This window comes from Molothrus aeneus, chromosome 1, assembly GCF_037042795.1.
Source record: "Molothrus aeneus isolate 106 chromosome 1, BPBGC_Maene_1.0, whole genome shotgun sequence".
Lineage (NCBI taxonomy): Eukaryota > Metazoa > Chordata > Aves > Passeriformes > Icteridae > Molothrus > Molothrus aeneus.
This window is the reverse complement of record NC_089646.1, coordinates 69652387-69677065: the sequence shown is the minus strand read 5'-3', so window position 1 is coordinate 69677065 and position 24679 is coordinate 69652387. Positions and strand designations below refer to the sequence as shown.

The following is a 24679-nucleotide window of genomic DNA, read 5'->3' as shown; positions in this document are numbered from 1 at the left end:
AGGGACTGAGCTTTGCTGCTGCAAAGTGTCTGGTAAGCATCTCCAGAATGTTTGCTCCAAAGATGTCTCACCTATAAAGCAGGTTAGCCACAACCTGTGAGCTGGGCCAGCTGCAGTCACAGAGCCACCACCAGTGTCAGCCTGGGAAAGGGCTGAGGGCTGAGTGTGTGAGCCAGCCCCATTGTTCCTTCCCACCACTGCTGGGAAACTGTAATTTTGGGACTGGGTACAGGTCTTGCAGAGAAAGGGAACAGGGGACAGAAATAAAGAAAGGGTTTCAAATTTGCTATGAGTGAGGTAGAGATAGAAAGAGAATAAGCCTGAAGCAAAGGAGATGAGAAGTGAGAAAATGAGAAAAAGAAGAGCATCCTTGTTCCTTGTTCCAGAGGCACTCCTCCCATTGAATACATGATGTTTCTTCACCTTGAGAATGTCAGCCTGTAAATAAATTATTTTTATTTCTGAATGTAAAAAGCATCTCTACCTTGGCAGCTTGTGTTACAACTGGGTGCTGTGGAAGCTGGACCAACCTTGATGTTGCTTTTTGTTGTAAATAACCTCCTGCCTTGCATCTGAATTACCCTGCTGCAAAGGCAAAGGCTGTTTCAGGCATACCAGGAAGCAGGCTGAGGTAAGGGCAGAGACAGAGCTAAGGAGAAGGACATGCAAGTGGCCATGAGCAAGTGGCCATGAGCACTCTGCTCCCCTGGGCTGAAGAAAGCATGGATGAAATATGTTGGCCTAATCAAATGAAAAGCACAGAAGAAGTTAGTTCAGGGGCAGAAACTGGCTTCTTGCTTCAAAACCCTGATGTTACTCCCGCGCCTCCACTACCAGCAGTCAAGTTGAATTCAAATCTTCTCCAGACTGGGGCCCTCAAGATATTGCGGATCCCAAAAGCCCTGGGAGTGATGAGTGACAAACAGCATCCAATTTTAGGCAACAGGCTTCTTGTCTTGCTGAAGTGGCACATGCCTTCTCTAGTAAAGGCAGCCTGGGTTCCCCAGATGAAAGCTGAGGTTGGTCCTGGGAGGTGACACACACCCACACAGTGTCCCACACCAACCACCCTGCTTTGCCAATGCTCTTGTTGCCATGACACAATCCTAATAGGAATCTGTCACATTTGAGTCTCTTTCCTTGGCTAGGAGGCAGTTTCTGAATACTGGCTGTCCAAAGGCTACAGATGAGCATTTTTACAGCCTCAAACTAAACACTGTATCTCTCCTACTAGGAGAGCTGCCATCACTGAAATCCAGGACCTACTGGTTGCTGACATTTACATGAGAATTTATGGCTGTAATAAATTATGCTTCAGATTTTCCTTATTTGGAATAATCTTGGAATATCTTTTCTCCACATTTTTATGGCAATGTAACAGACTACTTTTTAAAGGACCAGGAAGATGTTAATGTTACCTTCACTGCATAAAGAGCTTGGATATAAAGCTTTCCAAGAAAGGAGTTTTTGGACAATGCAATATTATTTATTTACTTAAGCCATTTTATAATAATCTGGCAGTGTAAGCTAATGGTGAGGTCTCAAGCAACTTGGATTCTTTAATTTTTTTTTTAGTCTCTGTGCACAGGATGTACTTATTTCACTGATAAGACAAAAAAAATAAGACTTTTCTGAAGAAGAAAATCTATATTCTTTCTCAGTGACTTTATCTCTGCAGACAGACAACAGGTATAAGGGAAATAGGAACACTGAGACAGTTATGACAGCTAAAGCTCATCTTTGAAGGAATCCACAAATGTTATCAATATGCAAGCTAAATGCATTTTTATGTGGCAGCAAAAACCATTTTTAATAGGAGATACTCTTATTGAGATCTCCATGTCCCTCTGAGCACAAAAACCACATACACTTCAGTAAGGATCTGATATGCCTTTAGTCACCTAGATATGTCTTGGAAAGAGGAAAATAAAACCTCTAAAGGAATGAGCAGAAAATGGCCTACCCAGGATTAATGAAAGATCATTTTCACCTCCATGCAGATTTGTCTTTTCCCCATGACCTCATATATTTTCATTGCATGCATTTCTGTTTCGGCAGCTGTTCCCCTCCTGCAGTGCACCAAACAGGAAGGACTTCCCCTCCTGCAGGTTAGTCATCTTAACTTCCCTCTTTCATTTGGAAAGGCCTTCCCAGCATCATAATTTTATTCAGTCCTTCCAGCCTCCCCAGCTGCCTTCTGTCCTACCCTGCCTGTTGCACAATGCTTTCCTTTCTTTGGGTTTCCCATTCTCTTTCTCTATCAGAATGACTCTGACCACTTCTCTTTCGTCTTTTTCTTTATTCATACATGTTTTCCAGATCTAATCCCATATGTGTTTCCCCATCCATAGATCAGAAGTCTTTCTTTGTTGGCTAGCTTTTTGTAAAGCCATCCTCCTCCTACAGTCATTCCTCTGGGTTTTCCTGTCACATTATTGGTGATACATCCCCTTGGTGGCACCTCTCAGGACCAAGGGGATGTCATGCTTTCCCCAGACCTATTTCCCAGGCAATTTTGGGTCTGCAAAATATAGAATCACAAATGAAAGAGGGAAAAACCCTGACACCTGTGAAACGCTTGTTCACATCAGCACGCCACAGCCCCAAATTATGATGAGAGCCATTATCCATCTGCCAATATCAACATAATCCCTCCATGGTGAGCGTACCTGCTGCTCTCCCTTGCTCTCCTTGGGCACCCCTTCCCTGTGCTCTCCCTCATTTCAGATGGGGACCATCCCTTTCAGACTAGATCTCTGGTTTCAAATCCCCTTGTCTCCTCATTTGCTGAGCTGGTTTGGAAGCTGGCTGGAAGTTCTCCACTCCTGGGAGCTCTGTAACCAGACAATGCATCCATCCAGTGACGCAGTTTGGCCTTTTCTATACAAAATAGGGTTTAAAAAATCAACAGGAACACATTGCTTCGGTAACTGGGTTAAAATAACAAAAGAAGGCCTGCACGCGTGAATGTGACTTAAGCTTCATTCTTCCCTCCCAAATTTTGGGCAAGTTCCATGGCATCTTGGCACCTCTGCTCTTGGGCTGGGAGGACACAGCTCTCCATCTTTCTGTCGGAAATGGTGTTGGACTGGAATGTCTGTCAGTGCTGGGTCTGGATGGGGCTGGTGGCATGCCAGCTCATGGGCCAAACAGGCCAGTGCTCGGATCATCAGCTGCCTCCTGATGCCCTGGGCATTGCTCACTCTTTCTGGCGGAACCTTAGAACCTCCTTTATTTCATTTCCTCTGCACTTCCTCCTACCCACCTCCTTTGTTTTTCACTGTATGGGAAATAACACCAAGGGAAGACAAGGTGGCATATCTCATAAAAATTTTCATTTTTAATTTTTCTATGGGTTCTTCATTTTTGCTGGTTTTCTTTCTCATTCTCATCTCTTCTTACTGGGTTCTCCAGATTGCTGTTACTGCATTAGCACATGAATTCAATTACAAAACACTGGTATCTGCAAGTATTTAGTGTTTCCAGTGCATTGGACAAGGTGATTTTACAAATGACATTGTTATTGAAAATACTAGCTTATTATATTTATAACACAATATCTGATCAGACTGTAAAATTCCAAATTATTTTTAGCAGGTTTTTCTTTCAGTTAAGTATGGCCAAGTAATCAGCCCAAACTAACAAAGTTTTTGCTTGCTTTCTTAGTTTGCACTGGTGTAACTAAGATGAGAAGTTTATCCACAGGCCTGAAAAGAAATGTATACACTCTGGGCATTGATCTTTCCATTGCATCTAAATGTTTCCAGCCTGATTGTTGCAACAAAAAACAAAAAAATTCCCAACCAAACAAATAAAAAACACCAAACAAAATTCCAGCATCCTACATCCTTCTATTAAAGAGGTTTGATATTTGTTAAGTGTTTTCTTAAGAAATTAAGCCTGTCATATGATGAGAAACCATGAACTGAAAGACATCTAAGAAATTGGAGGCAATAGATGTAAAAATAGCAAATTTTTGTCTCTGAAAAAATGGCACAGAAGTGCCAAGGTCTAGTACTGTTTAACAAATATATTGGCAGTCTGGAGAGGGGAATGGGAGTAAGGAGTTATTTCTTTTAGTCAAAGCTCAGTGCTTCACTGGGGGCAGCATGTCAGTGCCACTTCAGCAAAGCAGGCAAAGGCCCAATACAATGGCAGATAGAGGTAAGCGGGGGCAAATGCAAAAAAAGATACAGTAGAGGGGAAGACAAAATATTCATGTGTCGAGGAGCACTTGATAAGAGCTCTGAAAAAAGACTTGGATCTTTCCGAAGGCAGCTTGTTAGAAACTTCTGCTTCCTGTGGAGAGTGGTGGGGACTACACAGTGTCACACTAGAAGCCAGCAATGCAATTTTGTCTATTACTTGTTGTTCGGCATTTGGCATCTTGGCCAGGATTCATCTCCCTTAACCACAGGGCAGATATCTTCACCTGAGCCTGTCATCTGAGCTCTTTTACAGCCAATGGAGAGAAGTGTGCATGAAGAGGTTGAGTCATGTTCTTCCAAAAAAGACACTTCCAAGAGATCCCATGACTCTTCCTCAGATGCCTATTTTGATTTTTTCTGTAAAAGGAGTTTTGTCAACTAGTATTAATATGTATGCTATAGAAAAATGCCCAGGCAGTTTTAATTTTCTGTGATGTGAGAATTAAAGGTATCACAGTAAGAAGCCAGAGGCCAGGATATCTGAAGATGGTGCTGAGCTGCCTCAGGAAGGGGACAAGGGCAGATGTGGTAAAATCAGTTAAAAATAATAAAAATGTAATTAACATGAATCGAGAGCTTCTGTCTTGGCATCTAAGACAAAATAAACACAGACAAAATGCACAGAAAGAAATGTGTCTTTAAAATACTAACTAGCTGCCTCTGGTATCCCCCAGCACAGGATGCTAGAAAGGCCAAGAGCTGAGTTCAAATATGAGTGCAAATCTCACTCTAAGAGGGATTGGTGTGGATACAGACTTGCCTGCTGCAAAATTTCTTGCATATCCTGAAGCACCTGGGGTGGAATAGGCTGAGCAGGATGAAAGAATATCTTATGTATTCTTAATATCTGTATGTGAATAATTCACCTATGGGCTCGGAAAATAAACCAATTCTGAGTTCAATCGGAAGTTCTTAGACTGCCAAGTGGATATCTTGGGAACTGAATGCCCTGGCAAAATTATGAAAGATGACTATCTTTTTAAAACAAGGAAGGACATTCAGGATGTAGGTCACACCCTCCAGAGACACTTCACAAGGAGCAGGGGATGTTAGACTGTTAATGGTCTTTTTAAAGTCCACCAATTTTCTGTTCCCCTTTCAAATACAAGTTCCTAGAGTACATGGGCTTTGAGACTGGACTGATGAGGAACTTGCTACATTTTCTTAATGACATGAGTCCACCTGAAAGAACATGAAAGCGTGTGCACTCCATGGACAGATGGATTTTTGTAGGCTTCTGCCTACTGCTTGTGTCTGTAAGGACATGAGAGAGTTGACAAGTCCTCTTTCTGGTGGAAAAAAGTGACCTCGTGAATGACAGCTGTGTGGGCAAGAGACAAATTTATTAACATGTCCACAGAGCAGACTATGCAGAACATATGCTATAAGTGGGGGCTTTCCCAGCCCTGGGGGGTCCTCTGTCTGCTCTCCCTGTGCTCAAGTGCCTCCTAAAGTGCTGAGCTTGGAACTTTTGCTAGCTGCATGTTTCTTCTTCTGTTTTTATTTTACTCTGTATTCAAAGGACTAAATAGTGAGAAAGGGCTCTGGCTGCTTCAAACAGCATACAGGAAATGAACAAGCTGAATAGCATGTTTGCCAGCACATGGGTGTTTTTGGCATACTCAAAGCCTATCTGCACTATGGGCTTGTCTCATTCTTAGCCATTACTAGCCAACCATCAAAGGCTTTTCCATATAGAAGGAGCTCCATGTTTTGTTGTGGTTCATGCTCCTGAGTAATTAATATGTCCTGAAATGCCCCTAGATGGGATGGTCTGTTTCATATGACCATCTGTTTTCTGTTCCTCGCCCCTGGAGTGTGGCTCCTGCCTGGGGACCCTGGGGGTGCTTAAAGCCAGAAACAACTGTGGGCAGGTGGAAACTACTCAGATGTCTGTATTTCTGTACTTCTCTTAGACACATCCCTGAGGAGGCAGCCAACCCAACCAGTGGTGGTTAAAAAGGAGGACGGAGATCTCCTGGAACAGACAAATGTCAGCTGCTTACAGTAGATGCTCCTCTACTCAATAAGAACATGGAATTTTGATCACAATTCCCTTGAAGTTTGAAGGATGGGGCCAAGAAGGATCTAACCAAATACAGTAATGGCTGGTGGAAGACCTAGCCCACTTCTGCTGGGCTAAATCCAATGTTTGTCCTCTCTTGCCCCTCCCTACATCTCCTGTGAGTCTGATATGCTGAGTTGCCTTGAGTCTGCCCTCATTTGTTCTGGCCATTTTCTCTCTTGACCCCTTCCTTCAGAAACTGAGTTAGAGGAAATTTCCTTCCACAGGTGGGAACTTAGAGACTCAGAATTCAGAATCAGCAGACTACAGTAAAAAAAAAAATAATAATTTTGGGAATCCTGGTTCTTCCTTCAGATGTGGGAAACAAGTACCTGTGGATGTCTTTTCTTTTTCCAAGGGGTATCATTAAACCCTGATCCTGTAGTAGGACTGCAGTGCAAGCAATTAATCAGTAACAATAAGGAGGAAATCAGTGGAAAAAGCAGAGGAAATGTCAAGGGCTTGCAGAGGTCTGCATATCTGCTGATACAATATTAGAACAGAAACAGTAGTGTATGAATCACTCACAGTCATTCCTTGCCCCCATAGTTTTGGCAACAAAGGACATTGTCTGAAGTAGTATGGGAGCAAGGCTTGTGTCCCAGGATTGAAATAAAGCTCAATTTGGCCGACATAGAAATCTGGGTAATCAACAGGCATGGAAAGGTGAAAGGGGACAGCAAAAGATTAGACTCTTGCTGCTGTCGCCACCTTCCTGAATATTCACCTCTTTTACCACCATAAACACACTGACATCAGGCATAAAGGGCTCCATCCTTGTCCTCATTATAGTCTTGCTGAAGGCAAGGACAGAGCTGTGGTTCTTTCCTCTCTTGGGAGCTAGATCAGGCTTCACTGTCTGGAGGCTGCAGTGGGCTGCAATGTGCCAGTTTCACTTCCCAGGATGTTGGCAGGGCTGAGCATTTGCCATCTTTGAGAAAGCCTGAAATGGCACATATCCAGGGATAAAGTAGTCTTCTGAAATTCAGAGTATTGGTTGATTCCCACAGAAGAAATAATGCTTTTAAAAGAGGAATTTGAAGAGCTACCATCTCTGCATGTCTCTCCATACTGCCTACTGCTGGAAGCTTGAGCAGGGCTGGACTGCTTTACATGTGCCTGTGTCTAAGATAGGCTTCACCAAACAGTTTCTACTACTTTATTGACAAAGCCTCTGAGCCTGCTGAGCAACTTGGCTGAGTCCTGCACTCTGGTTGTGCTTGTTCAGACTACATTGGACACCTTCAATGAGTAGTCAAGCCAGAATTCTCCTACCCCCTGCTCCTCTGCTGCCCTGGAACAAGCTTATGTTTGTTTACTGGAGGTCACTTATCTTGAGTTATTGCTTTTTTCCTGTCCACTCATCCTTGCTGCCTCACACTAAGCAAAACCAATACACTGATGTGTGGAGTGTTCCCGCTTCCCAGGGCAGCTTTATTTCTGCTTCAGAAAGGAAAAGGGGGTACATTGCAATCAAAGCAGGATTTAGCACTTGATATGAGGAGTAGAACTTGATACCTGTTTTTAAGGGACCTAATAATTCTGGCTTTCATTATGACATAGTGGATTTTCCTATCCTCGCTGCAGATGTTACTCCTATTCTTGAACCTTTTTTATCGATGATTTCCCCAACTTGATAACATTCACATCGCTCCCTGGAATCTTCACCCTCTTTATTATGGCCCTGCCTGTTAAGTCACCTGGAATCAAAGTACACTCCTTCAGTGTTTTTTTGATGCCCTTTTTTCCTCTGCGATGAACAGCTCTGCTTTCCCTTCATTAATGGCAAAGAGACCATCTGACATTAAGACACCATGTGTTGAAAGCAAGTGGAAGAACACGGAAATATTTCTGTGTTCTGCAATTTTAATTTATATTTAATTTGAGCCTATTGAAGGCTCTTTATTCCTTTTTTAAAGAAGAGTGAATCCTGTAGCTGACTCTAATCTTCACTACATCTTCCCCCTCCCAATTGTTCATATTGTCTCCAGCACAAAGGATGAGAAGCACCATCCTGTAGCCAAATAGCTTTCTCTAAGCCACCAGAAAGTGCTCTGCAAGCCACCAATGGTCAACAAATCTCTGTCAAGGAAACATCCAGATTAAAAAAATAACACCCCCCCAGAAAAAAAACCAAACAAAACAACCAAAAAAACATGAATTCAAGAAGGCCCAAGGTCTGATTTTAAGGTCTTGATTCCATAAGTAAGATTGTCCAGAAAGTTATAGTATTGATCATGCTTTAGATCCAGTTTCTAACATTCAGCTATTTCAAAGGGAAAAGCTGCAGCCCTTTAACACAAGGACACCTAGTCACAGACACTGCCTTGTTTAGTTTCAATCATCTTTGGGCAGCTGATACCACTTTAAAGTTGGTCGTATTGGTGCAGCTTGCAGCTATACATGTCTAAAAGAGGGATTACAGTAATGGAGTGTCCATAAACATCAGTTATGCAGTTTGAACTAAATCACACTTTTCATCACATCAGAAAATTGTGGTGCATGAGACACCGTCTCAAAGAATAATTTTAGAATAGTTAGAGAGATTTTTCATCAAGTAAAATGTGTTTGGTGTACATTAATCGGGACAGGTATAAACCAATCCAAAGAGGATCTCTGAAAATGAGATAAGATTGTGTACATAAGGGATTTCAGTAGCTCAACTAAATCAGTTATAAAACTCCTAATTTAAACTAATGCTACCTATATTTGGACAGTAAGAATTAATGGGCTGCAACTCTACTGCAAGGAAAATGTTACCAGTGGGGATCCAGTCCAAGAAATCCTGTTCCTCAAAAGCAGCACAGTCTCTTTGAATCACCCTAAAAACATCAAATTACCTGTGAACTCAGTTGTACTTTGCACACCACCACAAATTCATTTTGCAATGCTTAAAATAATTGATGTAATGCAGTTAGCATTTCTCCATAATCTCCTAAATAAATCTAAATCCACTGTTAAAATATCTCTAATTTCCAGCTGCAGTTTGGTAGCAGTGTCCCAATATATTTTAAAACCTCCTCCTCCTCCCTGCATATTTCTTTTTAGAAAAGACCAGTGGAGAAGCCAATAGATTTCTATAAATCACTGCTGGATGAAAACAAGCATAAAAAGGAGGCTTGAAGTTGTTTAATATTACAGATGTTTTGGAGCTCTATTCAGTAGTTGGCAAGTCACATGAAGCTGCTCTGAATTCTTTATAATCTAGACACAAAGATCATTGAACTCTGAAAGAACCTCTGGGCTTTTATTCAAAAATATGTTGGCTTCTATTTACCTCTTTCTTCATTTATATCTATCAAATGGCTCAATATATAAATAAAGCCCGGGTGTTCTTATTAGCTAAGGCAGTATTTCATGCAGATTAATGCCAGCAGGTTTTGTAGAATACATCTCTATTCAAAGCTGGAGTATGTTTTGAATTAATTTTCATCCTGTATATGAATCAGGTATATTCTACTCCTTTTCTTATACAGACCTCAGCTGCAGCACATAGGAGGAACCTGTAGTATTTAATTCTAGTCCCATCATCCTTCTTCAGCAAAGCACTTTTAACTCTAAGCGTCTGCATAATCCCATTGACTTTAATGGGAGTACTCACGTGCTCAGGTATATTAAAATTATAATTGAAAACAGCACTTTGCTTTCTCTAAGTGACATACCTAGCATTTTATTGAACAGTCTTATTTAAATATTACCTCATGTACATGTTATGAGCAAATCTTTCTAGTTCAATAAAATCAGGCTTATTGTTATTGAGTTAAAAAGAATCTTTACTTTCCTTTGCCTCCAAAGCAGGCTAAAACTCTCACACTAAACTGAAAATATTGTGTTGGCTAAAGGTATTTTGCCAGCTGAGCCAAAACACAGCAAGATGTTAATCTGCTGTTGGTCTTAATAGAATAATGGGCAAGGAGATTTAATGGGATTGATAAACTCATTGTTTTATAGAATGCTTTGGTCCACTACCAGCTAGAAATTCAACATCCCACATAAGATATCTCAACATTTGGCTAATTTTGCCAAAGTTAAAATGATTACTCAAATGATCCCAGTTTTCAAGTGGTTGAGTGGGGTTTTTTTCTGTGTAATATAAACACCCTCACAAGCAAAATCCCTCCACTGAGGCAGTAAGACTGTGATGAAACCAGAGAATGGAGAAAATATATATGTAAGATTATAGCGGATCACACGCAAACTGTTTGAGGCACTCCAGCGTGATTTCATTCCCATCCCACGGAGACTCTGCCTAGCGTGTTCTAATAATGGAAATGTTTGGATTAGTCTATGTTCAATCCATTTACCTCAGCACCTCACCAAATGTGAGCTATGCCATCAGTCTACATGACTAACTATTTGTAATTTAGTTGTAGCTTTCTTGTAGCTGTGGCGGTCCGGGGTCATTAGGGAGGCACAGTTTGCATTACTAGCGCATTAGACTGACTGATCTGGTTGGAAAAGCTCATGCAGCTTTCTGGATGCACAAGCTGTTCACTAGGATAGACCAGAAGTGTACCTAGAAATTCTCTGCTCAAATCCTCTTTTGAGCCTAACTGAAAGGACAAAGTCACTGTGAGGGCTGCAGTCCTAGGCTGAAAACAGGCAGTGACTTTTTTTCCAGACATAGCAGAGGTGTGAGACTGTTGTTGGGTACTATTTGGGTTATAACACTGCTAAAGGGGGAAAAAGTATCTTGTAACTCCTTACAATCAAAACATAGGAAAAAAAGCAGTCAGGGACATGTTAGCAGTCAAGGAATCAAGAGAATAAGAGGAAGAGAATAGACTATTGTCAAAGAAAAGAGCAGTAAGGAAGAGCTGCAGAGACACAGACCGTCCCATGTTTTATACCCACTGGTTCTCACTTTAGCATAGCAGCCACAGGTCTCCCTACAGACCAGCAAATGCATGCTGAGTTTTGGGTCAGCCTTCCTGCACTCTTTCACAATGCTGAGACAAAATGTATACATCTAGATTTCGGGGGTTTTTCTAATGCTAGAAATTTCAGCTTTCTCTGGCACTTTCTCTGACACCGTTAATTCCCCACAAGTCTCGGAGATGAGTACTGCGTCACTGCTGCTGTGATTAGAAGTCTCAGTGTGCTGGATATCTAACAGAATTTCTCTTTCTGAAATGTGAAGTATTTGGGTATGTTCAATGGCTGTTAACAAATGTTAAAAGATGCAGGGAATTTTTAACTGTATGGCTAAAATGTAAGTACCTTGTCCTCACAGGGGCATAGCTCTTGGTCATGACTCTCACTGGCTTTGCAGCCACTGGAGTTCTTTAGACTAAACAAGGCTTGAATTCCTAGGGTAGAAGGTACTGCAATAAAATCAAATATCAAAACAAAATCAGACCAAATTAACTCAAAAATCTGTCCACTTTTTTCCTCCCTGTCATTTAAGTCACCCTTAAATTCAGAAGGAGTTTGAGCTCGTTTTACTGGCAGCACCCAGAAACTGATGTCTAAAGAGTACAGCTTCTGAAACGTCCTTTGTTTGAGAGGCTTGAACGGGGAAAAGGGAGCCTTAATAGTTTTAAACTACCAAGGGAGAACACAGAAGTCCAAAACCGAAAGATGCCCTAGTAAATCCTTCCCCTCTCTTAGGAGACCAGCCGCTGGGAGCGTTACTCACATCTACTGCTATATAAAAGCACTCAGAAGGTGGGGGAAAAAATAATAATAATTAAAAAAACATTCGCTGTGGCAGCATTGTGCGAAGCTGCGGAGCTGCGGGGCTGCCGGAGCCCGGCGCGGTGCGGGCCGGGGCCGCTGGAGGGCACTGGCGCCCTGCGCCCGGCCGCCGGCAGGGAAAGGCAGTTTTTTTCTCTTTGAGGTCCTGTCATTCCTGTGTAAACAAGTTACGTTCAAGTGTTTAGGATATAAATTACGACCATGCAGGCTTGCCTCGGAAAGAATGTAAACACAGCACTGTGGTCGGAGCAAACGCTGAAACTGACTTTATAATTTATCACAGGCCCTGAGAAGCTCAGGAAAGAAAAGGGCATGTCTGAGCATAAATATGTATTTTAAAGATGAAGAGTTTTATGTCTATGTATAATTACATAGATATAATATATATATATATATATATATATATATGGCTGGGGGGGTGTGCGTGCACGCATATGTGTGTGTGTGTGTGTGTGTGTGTGTGTGTGTTTGTGTGTGTGTGTGTAAATATATATATCTACACTTATATGTGTGCACACATGCACAGAGCATTTTGCTGAAACTCTCTCCCCTTTTTCAGCGCTCGGGCGCGGGGCTGGGCAGAGTCGGGCGTCGGTGCGGGTTGCGGTACGGGGACCATTCTGTGTCCCCGTCCGACGGGGGGTGGTGGCCGTGCCGAGTTGCCCCCGGACCGGTCCCTGCGGTAGGCTCGGGGTGGGTTCGGAGCGCATCCCCCGGCCGTGGGGCTGGCGCGGCCCCGGGCTCTGCAGGATGCCCAGACGAGCAGCTCCTGGCGCCCGGCTCCGACTCTTGGCCGCTCGCCACCCGCAGGGCACCGTGGGGACAGGGATAGCCTCGCTTGGGGTGCTTCAGGGGCCCCTTTTTGTTTTCTTTTGTACTTTTTTTATTCTATTTTTCTCTCCTCCGGCCCGGTTCTCTGCCCTGACCTTGGTCGGTGCTTGCCCCAGACCTTATCCAGCCACGGTTTTATCGCCGCCCCCCGTGACCTGCCCTCTCGGGTCCAAGCCCGCATCGCACAGGGGCTCCTGCCCCCATGCCTGGCAAAATCCCCTCGGACACAAAGGGACTTCGAGGGCGCTATGGGAAAAGGGGACACGGGGACACTCAGATGCATCCCCAAAGAGCGGGGAGGACGTTTCAGACCTGGAGGCGCCCTCCAAAAGAGGATCATGCAGTCCTGACCCGCCTGCTTTTGTGTCCTCTGCCTCGGTTATTCCAAAGTCTATCCAGCAGCGGTGGAAAGCAGGATGGGAAGTGGGTGACGCCGGGAGGTGCAGCCCAGAGATCATGGCACTGGTCCGCTCAGGTCAACCTCTTGCTCCCCTCCTCCTCCTGCAGTGACTGGAGGATTTGGGGTTGCGTCCTCAACTCGCTCGGATGCCGGGGTGGAAGAGTTTTCTCAGAAGGAACCAAGGGAAAAGAAACGCCTGTCTAGTGATAGTCGTTATATACATTTTATTGGAAAAAAAATTTTTACATCAAAATATTTTGGCAAACTGTAAAAAGTATACATAAGTGCAAATATATTCTCCTTTTAAAGCAATAGTGTGTGAGTATACACGAGATTTATTTAAAATAATTCTTTAAAAAATATTGTGGTAGAAAACAACTTTTGTAAAAATAAAAAAAAAAACAAACAAACGTTGTATTGCTGCAATACTGGAAAAAATTGAACTTTTCTTACAGTCTATACACGAAAGGGCTAAACAATACTGTTTTAATAATATCAATTGGTCGGTGCTAAAGTCCATACAAAGTGTCCTTGGTGGGGCTCGGGGAGAGAACACAATAAAAAAGTACATTTCCCGCTAACGCAGTAACAGAAGGGGGAGTCCTCGCAGGTGCGGAGACATTTACTTTTCTTATGCAAAGACACTTTCTCGTGTAAAAATATGTCGATTTTTTCCCTTTCCCAAAGCTCGGTTCTTTGGGAGATGGCAGAAAGGCGATTTGTGATTAAGGTGGTCAGACTTGGCATAAGGACACTTAGGTCCCCCCTAAGCCAAAACATCACGCAAGGCATTTTTCTTTTAGTAAGACCTTTGGAGCACTATACCGGCTGTACGTGTCCTTCGTGGGGTGGAGTGGGACCAAAAACACTGCTTCCTTAGGCACATTTGCTAAGTGACTCGTGTACTATCAATGCTATCAGAGTGCACATTATATTTAATCTGCGTGGGTCCGTCTACACCTCGGCTCTGTTTGGTGACACCTGATTGTCTCTGTTGGGGCGCGGCCTTCACATCACGCAGGGCTTGATGTCTTGACAGACGCTTTGGTGGTGGTGATGGTGGTAGTAAGATCCACTAGCAGACGGGTGAAACGAAGAAATGCCATTAAAATTGAGGACGAAATCTTTCCTGTCACAAACCGGGGAGGGATGATGCTGGTAGCGAGGCAGTCCCACTGCAAGAGAAGCAAATAACAAGAGCTGCTCAGAAGTCGGAGAGCTTTGCCCGGGTGGGGCAGTCCTTCCTCCCTCACCCCAGGGAGGAGAGGCTGCCTGCACAGAGCTGGCACACTGCTCCCTCACCCCCGGCCTCGGCTCCCCCAGGAGTTACCAAAGTTTGGTAACTCATCTTTGGCTTTCCTGGCAGAGGACTCGGACGCTCCCCCAGGGGCAGCGCCTGACCCGCTGCAGGGCAGAGAGCCCGGGGATTCCACTGCCCCGAGTGAGGAGGGGAAGGGGATTACCCGGAGCCCCCCATCGCCTGCAGGTCGGAGCTGCAGCGGTGCTCCTAGGAGCCCCGAGCCCGCTCTGCGGGGAGGTTCCAGACCACACAGCCGTGCGGCACGCAGGCTGAGGGGAGGAAGGCAAGCGGAGGGGGATGCCCACGGACACGTGCCCGGCCGCATCCCGGCCTCGCGGGCATCTCTGGGCATCCCTCCTGCGGGGGCACACACGGACAGCTGTCTGTCTGCCCTCTGCCTCGGTACTTATCAGCCTAGAGGGGTAGAGCAGCCTCCGCGTGAGGGTACATCAGGGAGTGGGTGTTTTGTGCGTGTGAGAGGGAAAGAGGAGGCGATGCCACTTGCGTGTTTTCCTGCGTGCACCACAGCCATTTGAACCCTATTCCCATCTTTCCTCGCTCTTCCCGCTCCCTACCCCGTTCCTGGGAGGATTATGCTTCTGACTTGAGCGGCTGCAGGTTGAATTCCAGTCAGGATCCGTTTGTGTGTTGATACAGTATGTATTTATTTATGTGTATGTGTGTGTAAGAGCGTTCACGCCTTTTCGCGTGTGCGCTTTCATAAACACAAGATACACCCTACGGTTCATCAACAACAACAAGCCAAGTACATCCGTGGCACCGACATGCAAATGACCTCGCAAATTCCCATTGTAATTTCCCACAGCCCAAGGCAGCCTTTCGGGGGCCGCATGGGAGACAACACCCCACCCCCAACACCGAGCCGTAGGACGGTGCTGGGATCCTCGGTCTGGCAGGGTTCCTACTGGATCCGGCGGGGACGGGAGCACTGCCCGAGCAAGGCCCGCAGGGCAGAGCCAGAGAGGGTTTTGGTTTGGCGTGTGGATGTCAAACTCGGCTAGCGGAATCCTGTCAAATATGACCGAGGGTCAAGGGAAAAAAAAAAAGAAAAAAAAAAGGCGAGGATAAAAAAAAACAGCAAAAGAAAGAGCAGAAGAGTGAGTGTGTAGGGGGAAAAAAGGAAAGAAAAAGAAACAGGAGGGAAAGGTTCCCGGTTTTCCTCAGGATGGCGGAGCCGAACCCTTTGGCAGCGTTGGCCGGCGGCGCGCACAGCCCGTTCTCCTCCGGCGCTGTCCCCTCCTTCACCCCGCAGAGCTCACTTTATAAAAGTGATTATTTCGCTGGATTTCCTCGGCTTTCTAATAACCCTGCTGGTATGCTCACCATAAACTGGGGCACTTTATTACAATCCTGATTCAATCATTTAGCAGGATTTAATAGTCTGCGAAAAAAATCCGGCACCCCCCGCCCCCCAGATTCAAAATCCTTTTAGCAGAACCAAGCCTCCTGTTTCCAATTTTTACTTCTCTTATTCTTGAGTCTGATATAAATTCACGGTTTTAAGTCCTCCCTGACGCTGTCATGGGTAGAGAATTATTGACCGACCAACAGCGATTAGCCACCGAATTTGCTTTGCATTTCACTAAGAGAAAGGGAAAGGCAAACTTCACTTGCTACTGGTTTCGCGGGGACAGCAGGAGAAAGATTATTGCTGATTTTAAGTACAAATAAAAGAACTCGGATCCTTTTTCCCCATCTCCTTTCACTCTTCTGAAATATTTGTGCCACAGAGATTTTACTTATCATGTATAAATGAGGACTGAATCTACTAAAAAATTTAAAAAATAAAATAGAGAATTTGGTTTGATTTTTTTGATTTTTTTGTTCAGCTAATCAAGGACTGCGTATGATTTGCACTAAAGCCTGGGGCCCAGATACTGAAGCTGTAGAAAATAGGCAGAGAAACACCGTTTTGCAAAGTGATGGCATTAAATCTGAGCTGCTGGAAACGGACGCTGGTGGTTGACATTAAGACAGCGTCCAGCAGTTCGTATGAGTCTGTATCCGTCCTTGAACAGAAACAATTCGGATTTAAACCGCTCGGCCTCGGAAACCGCAGTGGAACTCCGGGAGGACCAGAACCCTTGCTCCCTCTCCCTCTGCTTTTTGTTTTGTAGAGGTATTCTTGGGCTGTTTCTGGACGAAAATTTCTGTTCCAGGAATCAGCTTTCTTACCTCAGGTGTCTGGCAGGAGGAGGGGGCAGCTGCCTCCCAGCCCCGCTTCCCGGGCCAGTCCCACTCCTGCACCACGCGTGGCCCCATGGGCCCTGCGTGGCGAACTGTGCGGCCGCAAATAGTAAAACAAACGGAGGGGGAAAAGATCCAAAGAAAGAAAAAGAAAAGAAAACAAAAATCCAAGCAAAAACAACAAACTAAGGCAGAAATTCCTAACGGAGAAGGTACGTAGTTCGGCGGGGGATGCCCTTGTGAACCCGCCGGCCTCTCGCCCTGGCTTCAAAAAGCACGTGGAAGGATTCCCTATAGCTCCGAAAAGTTGGTTTAAACCCCAGCAGAAGAGCCCTGTGGGCACAGAGGAGCCCAGCTGGGGACGCATCCCGTCGGCTCTCTCCCCTGCACGGAAAAGCCGGTGAGACGGCGACCCGCTCCGCAGCCGCCTCTCCCCAGAAGGCACATCAGGGCTCTATAGGGGTTCGCCTCTTTTGTTTTTAAGGGAGGAAAGTTTGCAACCGCTTGTTATCTGTCCCCTGACAGCCCACGTCCCTTCTGCGGTGACGGCAAGGGGACTCGCATGGCGCTGCCCTCCCCGCGGCGACAGCGGGCTGTGGGGAGGCCAGGGCAGGCTGCGGCGCTCGCAGGAGGACAGGAGAATGATTGACAGGCGCCCAGGGAGGGGGCGGGAGGGGACCCAGAGCTGAGGGTCGCCTGTATTTGTTACTTGTTGAAATTCCCATAAAATTGAACAAGACCCCGCTCTCATAGGGGTTAAGTCAGGCTAAAATCCTCTTCGGTGTGGTCCAGCCCAGACTGTCTTTGTTTGCTTAACCTCTGGGACCCACGTTTAAAAGGGCTATTTGGAAAAATTCCCCGTAAGAGCCCAACATCTTTTACCCATTTTTGTGCTCGGATTTTTCTGAGCAGACATTGTCTGTAATCACCGGCCGGTGAGGGGGTGAGGGGGTGGCAGACAGCGACCAGAAAACTCCCTCCGGTTGCAGAATTATACTCGATCCGCTTTAATCTTTCTAGCAAAGATAAGCGGGTGGTTTGGTGTTAGAGGTTAGAGGGCTTTTTATTTTCTTTTTAATTCTTTCTCTCTCTTTTTTTTTTTTTTCCCCCGGTAGGGTTTAGAGGATAATATTTGACGCCTTTATTTGATTACACCCGCGGCGCGTCTCCGCGGAGCGCGGTTTACCGAGGCGGCGGCGATGCCCGGCGGCGTTCCCCTCCAAGTGAAGCCGCAGCACGGCGCGGAGGGACCAGCCCCGCTGTCACCTCGCCGGCACCGGGAGGGGGTCGCGACAACCGGGACGGAGCAGGGACGAAGCCAGGCTTTCCTCGGAGCGCTCCTTCTTGGCACCGGGCAAGCGGGAGGGATGCTCGCCGCCGTGCCCACGGCCGCCCCCCTCAAACAGCCCCCCTGTCCCGAAACAGAACAGCTCCAACCCACGCGTATTTGTTTCCCTCTCGCAGACAATGCGCCTCTTTTTTCCGACACCGTGGCGGTTCGGGGTTCCCCCGCGAGAAACCTTTGTCGCCGGCGAGAAGCCCCTCCGGCGCCGCGCTCCCCGCCGCCCCCGCCGCCCCTCCGCGCCCCTACCTGAGAGGTCGTCGCGGGGGCTCTGGTGCAGGTATCCCTGCTCCAGGGAGTAGGAGGGCACGCTGGAGTGGATGCCGGAGGAGGCGGCGTTGGCGGCGGGGAGGCCCTGCTGCTTTATGTAGGGCGAGGCCCCCGAGGCTGTCCAGTGAGCCGAAGGGCTCGTGTAAGGCGAGTGGCACTCGATGGCGCTCGCCATGGCCGGCGAGGAGGGCACGGGGCTGCTGCTGCTGTCGGGGCCGTAGTCCCCGTTGGCAGTCACCGGGCAGCTGGCCATGTAGGTCGAGCCGGGGTTGGGAGACATGTGCGGGACGTGGTGGCCGCCGCTGAGTCCCTCGTAGCCGCTGGCCATGGCGTTGGGCATCATGTCCAGGTTGTAGCCGTTGGAGTGGCAGGCGAGGGAGGCGGGGGGCGCCTGGAAGTCGAAGCCCTGCGGGAGGATGGAGGCGCCGAAGCCCAGCCCGTTCATCATGCGGTACATGGGCTTCAGCGCCTGGCATTTCCTCCTGAAGCCGCGGGGCCGCCGTCGGAAGGAGCCCTCCTCGAACATGAACTCGCTGGCCGGGTCGATGGTCCAGTAGTGGCCCTTGCCCGGGCGGCCCAGGCCCTTGGGCAGCTTGATGAAGCACTCGTTGAGAGAGAGGTTGTGGCGCACGGAGTTCTTCCAGCCCTGGTAGGAGCCGCGAAAGAAGGGGAAGCGGGCCTGCAGGAACTGGTAGATCTCGCTGAGGGTTAGGCGCTTGGAGGGCGAGCTCTGGATGGCCATGACGATGAGGGCGATGTAGGAGTAGGGGGGCTTCTCGGGCCGCCGCAGCCCCGAGCTGGCCTTCTTGCTCTTGGAGGACGCCGCCGCCGCCGAGGAGGAGGAGGAGGAGGAGGTGGAGGTGGAGGAAGAGGAGGTGGAGGTCTCCAGGGCGGAGGAGGGCGGCCGGCTCATCTGGAGAGCTCCGGGAGCCGGGCTGCAGGAGCGGAGAGGGACGGGGGGCTCCAGCCGCTGCTGCCCGCTCTCGGTGGTCATCTGGCGGAGGGAGGGGAATGGGGCAGGGTGGGGTGAGGCTGGGAGGGAAGGGGGGGAGCCGGGCGGGGTGGGTACCGGGGCGGGGGGTGCCCTGAAGGGGGAGAGCGGGGGAGGCGGTGGGAGCCGCTGTCCTCCGGGCACCTCCTCAGCGCGGCGGGCGGCGGTGGGGCGGCGGCAGCACCCTGCGCATCCCTCCCCGCGGTCCCTTGCGCAATGGCTCCTCTGCTTTCCGCCGGAGCCAGGCACTAGGCGGGATGGACCGGCCCAGCCCCGGCCCCGGCCCTGGTCCGGCCCCCTCCCTCCCTGCGCCGCGCAGCCCGCGGAGGCTCCGCTCAGCGCCGCTCCGCTTCCTCCTCTGCCCCCCACCTGGGGACCATCCCGCTGCCTGATCCGGCAAGGAGAGGAAGCGCAAAAGCCTGCCCCCCGCCCCGCAATCTCTTCCGCACTGTTACTCTTTCATATATACTTTTTTTTTCGTCAAAGGCACAGCGCGATCGCCTATCAGTTCCTTCAATCTCGCTATTATTTTTTTTCCCTTTCCCCGCAGACCCCCCTAAATCCGGCCGAGAAATCAGCAGAGATAGAGGGAGAGGGGGAGCGAGAGGGGGAAGAAAGAGACCACCCCTTTTCCAGCTGGCCTCTGTCCACCCGTCATCTAGGCAAGAGGCGCTGCTGCTTCTGCTGCTGCCGCTGCTGCTGCGGCACCATCCCCGGCTCACTCCCGCTACCGGACTAGCCCCGGTCCCGCTTTTCGCCTTCCCGGGGCTCCCTCAGGGGCCCCACAGGCACCCCTTTGCCCTCTGCTCCCGACACGGCCCCGGGGCGAGGCGAGCACCCCGAATTCCGCGGGTGCGCCCCGTGACACAGGGGCTCTGGTGCGGGACACGCGTGTGAGGGGATGGCCCACCCTGCGGAGCCCGAAGCAGCAGTGTTTACCACTCCTCAAGCCTGCAAGACATTTGCTTTTTAAGACTTTTCCCTACCCCTTGCCACCTCCCATGGCCCTCTAAAATGTCATTCATTTTCTAGAGCAGCAGGGGCAGAGTCCGAGGACCAGGGATGCGCCCTCCCTGCACGCCCCGGGGATGTTCCACCCGTGCAAAGGGGGGGTCACGCGTGCTGGTGAGCGCCGTTTGACGGAGGAAACGGGGCGCCGGAGGGGGCAGGGAGGAGAGGGGCCGGCGGAGGCACAGGCCTGCTCACGAATGATGGAGGAGGCTCCAGAATCAAACTGGAGACGCAAGGAGGACGGCGGCAGGGTGAGAGGCAGAGCAGACAGTGATGCAGGAGCGAAGGAACGGGGGTGGGAAGGACGCGGGCAGAGCGGGACGCCGTGTCAGCGGCGTGCCTGCAGTTCTCAGTGTGTGTCTGTGTGTCCGTCTGTCTCCAGTGCAGCTCCGTGCCGAGAGCTCGCTGGTGGGTACGGGCAGGGAGGGGGTGGGGCTGGTCCCAGACAGTGACCTGCAGTTGAGTGGAAGCAGGCTTTTTCCATCAAACTCTGCCTGGATACCACACACAGAGCCCAAGTGTCAGTTTACTGCCCTGAGCCCAGCTCCTTTTCCCTAAGCTCCACAGTAATTAGACAAAGAAAACCTAAATTAACTGAACAGGCGTCGACAGCTTCCTCCAGATCACCACTGCTACATACATGGGAATGTGTCCGAAAATGGCTTGATTGTATCTGAGGATAAGCTAAGAAAAACACTACCAAGCCCTGCTATGTTTATGACACATTTTAATAGAAAAAATAATAGGTCGGTCCATAGACCCATGTTTACCTTTCCTAAGGCATCGATTTAAATTGTTCCCATAATTACAAAAAAAGAAAAATTCTATCAACCCATCTGTCTTCTTATCTTTTTTTTTTTTCTGTTGTTCCCTGAAAAGGCAGGGAGGCCAATGTGAGATTCCTGATCTCGTTGTAACGACCTAATTTGCCTTTTTTTCCCCTTATTTTTTTAATATACGTGGTTTTATATAAAAAACATCTTTCCTTGCTCTAGATCGGCGAGCGAGGGTGCTTTTTCACCTTCCTCGGCGGGATGTCTGTCTAAATGTCATCTTCGGATGACGCGTTGAAGTAATTAATCTCTGCAATCTTCAGGAGACCAAGGGAATTAAAGGAAAGGGGGAGTATCATTGCCTGTAAATCACTCTAACCTGCCCCCGATTCAGTCTGTTCGTTTGGATCATTACTTTTAGTCGAGCGAGAAAAATCTTTTATTCCCAACAGAAGGTGTCACAATATATTGGGGTGTCACTGGTGTCTCGGCGGTGCGAGACAGGACAGGCAGTGGAGCAAAGCCGGGAGAGGCAGCCCGGTGGCACAGCCGAATGCTGCTTCAGTCCTGACTTGACACAGCTCTGACACGGGAATTGGGGCTAACACATTCAATCTTCTACCTGTCAGCAGCGTCCTCTTCTTCGCAGCAGATACTTGTTTGAAACACAGCATTAAAAAGCCTCCAAGACATGATCCCGATACTTTAAAAGATGATTTTAATTGCCTATGATTAAACAGAAGTGCTTTTGCTGTTTTGTGGAGATGTTTATTTTGGTTGGTGTATCCATTTCTGAGCTGATCCTAGTTTCGGAGCACAACTGGTTTGTTTTACCAAAGTATACGGAAATTAAACTTTTTGGCAGATTTGGTTACTCAGATGTTGTTGTATAATCATAGTTTTTATTCTAGGAAATCTCTTCATTATTGCGGTTTCAGTTTCACGTTCATAACACAGTCCCTTCTGCTTCGTGAGTTAAATGAAATAAGTTAGACTAAACCAGTTAAGAAAATGGAAGACAAATATGAAAGATAAATGTTTACGGTTATGTTGGAGTTCTTCCCCCCCCCCCCCCCCCGCCTCTTTTTGTTCTTTTTCTGTTCTTTTCCTCCCTTTTTTAACTGTGTGCTTCAGGCTCTTTCCTCTCCTCTGAGGTTCTGCAGATGAGAAGCGTTTTTTCAATTAAAGCCGAGACTGAAACTTAAACAAATCCCTCCAGTATTGTAAAAGTGCGTTTCCTTAAGCCCTGGAGGATTTTCCTCCAACTGTCAGTTTCAGGGTGCCTGGATTTAGATCTCGATCTACAGTGACTGACAGAGATCCCTTTCCGCATGAGGGGCATGCGGGCATTTTAACGAGCTGGAAGGAGCCTTGCTGCCGCAGTGGAGCGCCCAATTCCCGGCCCCGGCGGCCCGGGGCGACCACCTGGAGGGTGTGGAGGGGGGCAATCCCACCGCGGCGGAGGGAGCAAAAAGGCCAGGATGGGAAGGGACTCCCAGCGGTCTTGTCCCGTCCTTTGTGCTGCTCCCGGGACCTCTTGACTTCTCGGGACCTCTGGCAGTAGCCGTGCGATCCCGATGTTTGTTTAGAGAGGTTTTTCCGCTTTTTTTTTAACGCCCCCCCCCCTTCCTTTTTTTCTTCTTTGCATACGCAATGGGCAGCAGGCGTGACTCTTTTTATAGAAGTCTCCCTGAAGGCTGCCATCAGGACCTTTCTTCCCAGCTCCTGTTGAAGAGTCGGTCTCTCCCTCCTTTCCCGAAGCAGAGGAAAAGGGGAGATGATCGCGGCAATCCGAGGGGTTGAGACGTCTCGCATCTCAAGGGCAGACAAGGACATTCAGCGCAAATGCATTGCATTTTCCCGTATTGGGGAAAAACCCCAAAAAACCAGCCTGACTCCGAAAGCATCACCAGACACTCTCCTTGCAGAGAGCGGGCACCTCTAGTAGCATTTTACAGGGGATCCACCTGGGGAATCGCCACGTGGGTTGGGCTGGCTTTCCGTGAAGATACCTTAAGAATTTTTTTGTCAGTGTCTGAATGTGGCAGAAAGCTAAGCCTGGCACAGGACACCTATACGAATGTGGTGATCGTAAAATCGTAGGGCCGCACCTTTCCCTTTCCTCCCTGCTACACAGCTCTCAGGGCCGGGGCAGCCTAGTTCAGCCTCCCAGTCCTCAGAGGACGGAGAGAAAGACCAGGCGGGAAACAAAGTTTGGGCGAGAAGCCAGCCGAAGGGCAGAATCTAGTTGCCTTTAGGGAAGTGTGTTCCAGGGGAAAATCGGCCTCAGCAGGTGGGAGAAGAGACTCTACTCAACTCTCCCACGCTGGACCCGCTGGACCCGCAGGACCCGGCTCCTGGGGGCGTCCCGCTGGGAGCCGGGGCTCCGCGGGCCTCAAGGGCCGGAGGACCCCGCGGAGGGGAAGTACGAGCATTGAAACCAGGGGCGAGAAATATCCGCCCCCCGCCGCCCATCCCATCCTCCGCCTCCGGACAGGTCCTGCTTTCACAGGCATTTGGTCTCTTCAGCGGGCTGAAAAAGAGTTTCTCACCGTTTAGACTTTCCGGGAGACACCTATGCCTAAGATTTTGTCGCATTGTTAACCCCCCAGCTCTCCCCCTCCAAGATTGCCCGCATCCCCTGCATCCCGCCCCAGCCTCCTCACTGCCCGGGAGCCGTGGCACACAGACACCCTGCGAGCCTGAGGTACCCGCGCTCCATCTGAGCTCCCGAAACCCAGGGTTCGGCCACTCCGAATCCCACCAAGCTGCGGGGCTGTGCCAGGGGACCCGCTGGTGGAGTGCCGGGCCCCACGGGCACCCTGTACCGCACGCCCTTCTGTGCTCTCCCCGCGGTGCCGGGATGGTGGGACACGGGAGAAAGGGTGGTCCCCAGATGCGGGGTAGAGCAGGGGCTCAGACAGATGGAGGGGACCTGGCTGCCCTGCAAATAACGCGGGTGTTTCAACCACCGGCCGGAGCTACGCGGACATCGCAGCCGATAAACCTGCCCAGAGACACTCTCCTCGTGTAGTAACAGCGCTGGTTTTGTGTCAGCCTCCGAGTACTTCCAACCGGGTGTTTTTGTGCGTAGACTTTGAGTTTCCTATACCAGATGACAATGTTAAAGATTTTATCCCCTCCCATCTCTGCACAGCTCCAACTGAACTTCCCGGAGCATCAAAATAAGCCCCCTACAGCGGTCAGGATATAGGTCACCTCTCTAAAAGGAAACACAACCCTTCCAAAAATATAAAACATCTTTGACGTAGAAAAAAAAAATACTCTTTTGTCTCCGAGCATCCTCTGTCGGTGTAAATAAAACGTGACAGGCGCGGGGTAAAATAAGAAGCGGGATGTTTCGAGATCACAGGAGAGGCGAGGTGCCGGCACTGTGCGGGCAGCCGGGCGGCGGCAGCAGAGCAGGCAGCTCCGGGCAGGTGGAGGCTCTACCGCGCTCCCGGGAAGGAGTCAGGATGAGGGCTCGGGCAGACCTCCGAGGGAAGGCTGCAAAAGACCCGCGGGTGGGATCCGATGCCCTCCACCCGTTCACATCCTAAAGGCTTCTCGGTGGTAAAGGTCG

At 48.7% G+C, this 24679-nt stretch overlaps 1 protein-coding gene across 1 annotated transcript; it reads right to left on the bottom strand.

The window, feature by feature from the left end:
* Window positions 1-13410: 13410 nt before the first annotated feature.
* Window positions 13411-19505, bottom strand: FOXF2 (forkhead box F2). The gene is given in 3 exon segments (XM_066545520.1): window positions 13411-14376; window positions 18301-19480; window positions 19482-19505. Coding segments are annotated over 3 exon segments (1371 nt in total). The 3' UTR covers window positions 13411-14209.
* Between the last annotated feature and the right edge of the window lie 5174 nt (window positions 19506-24679).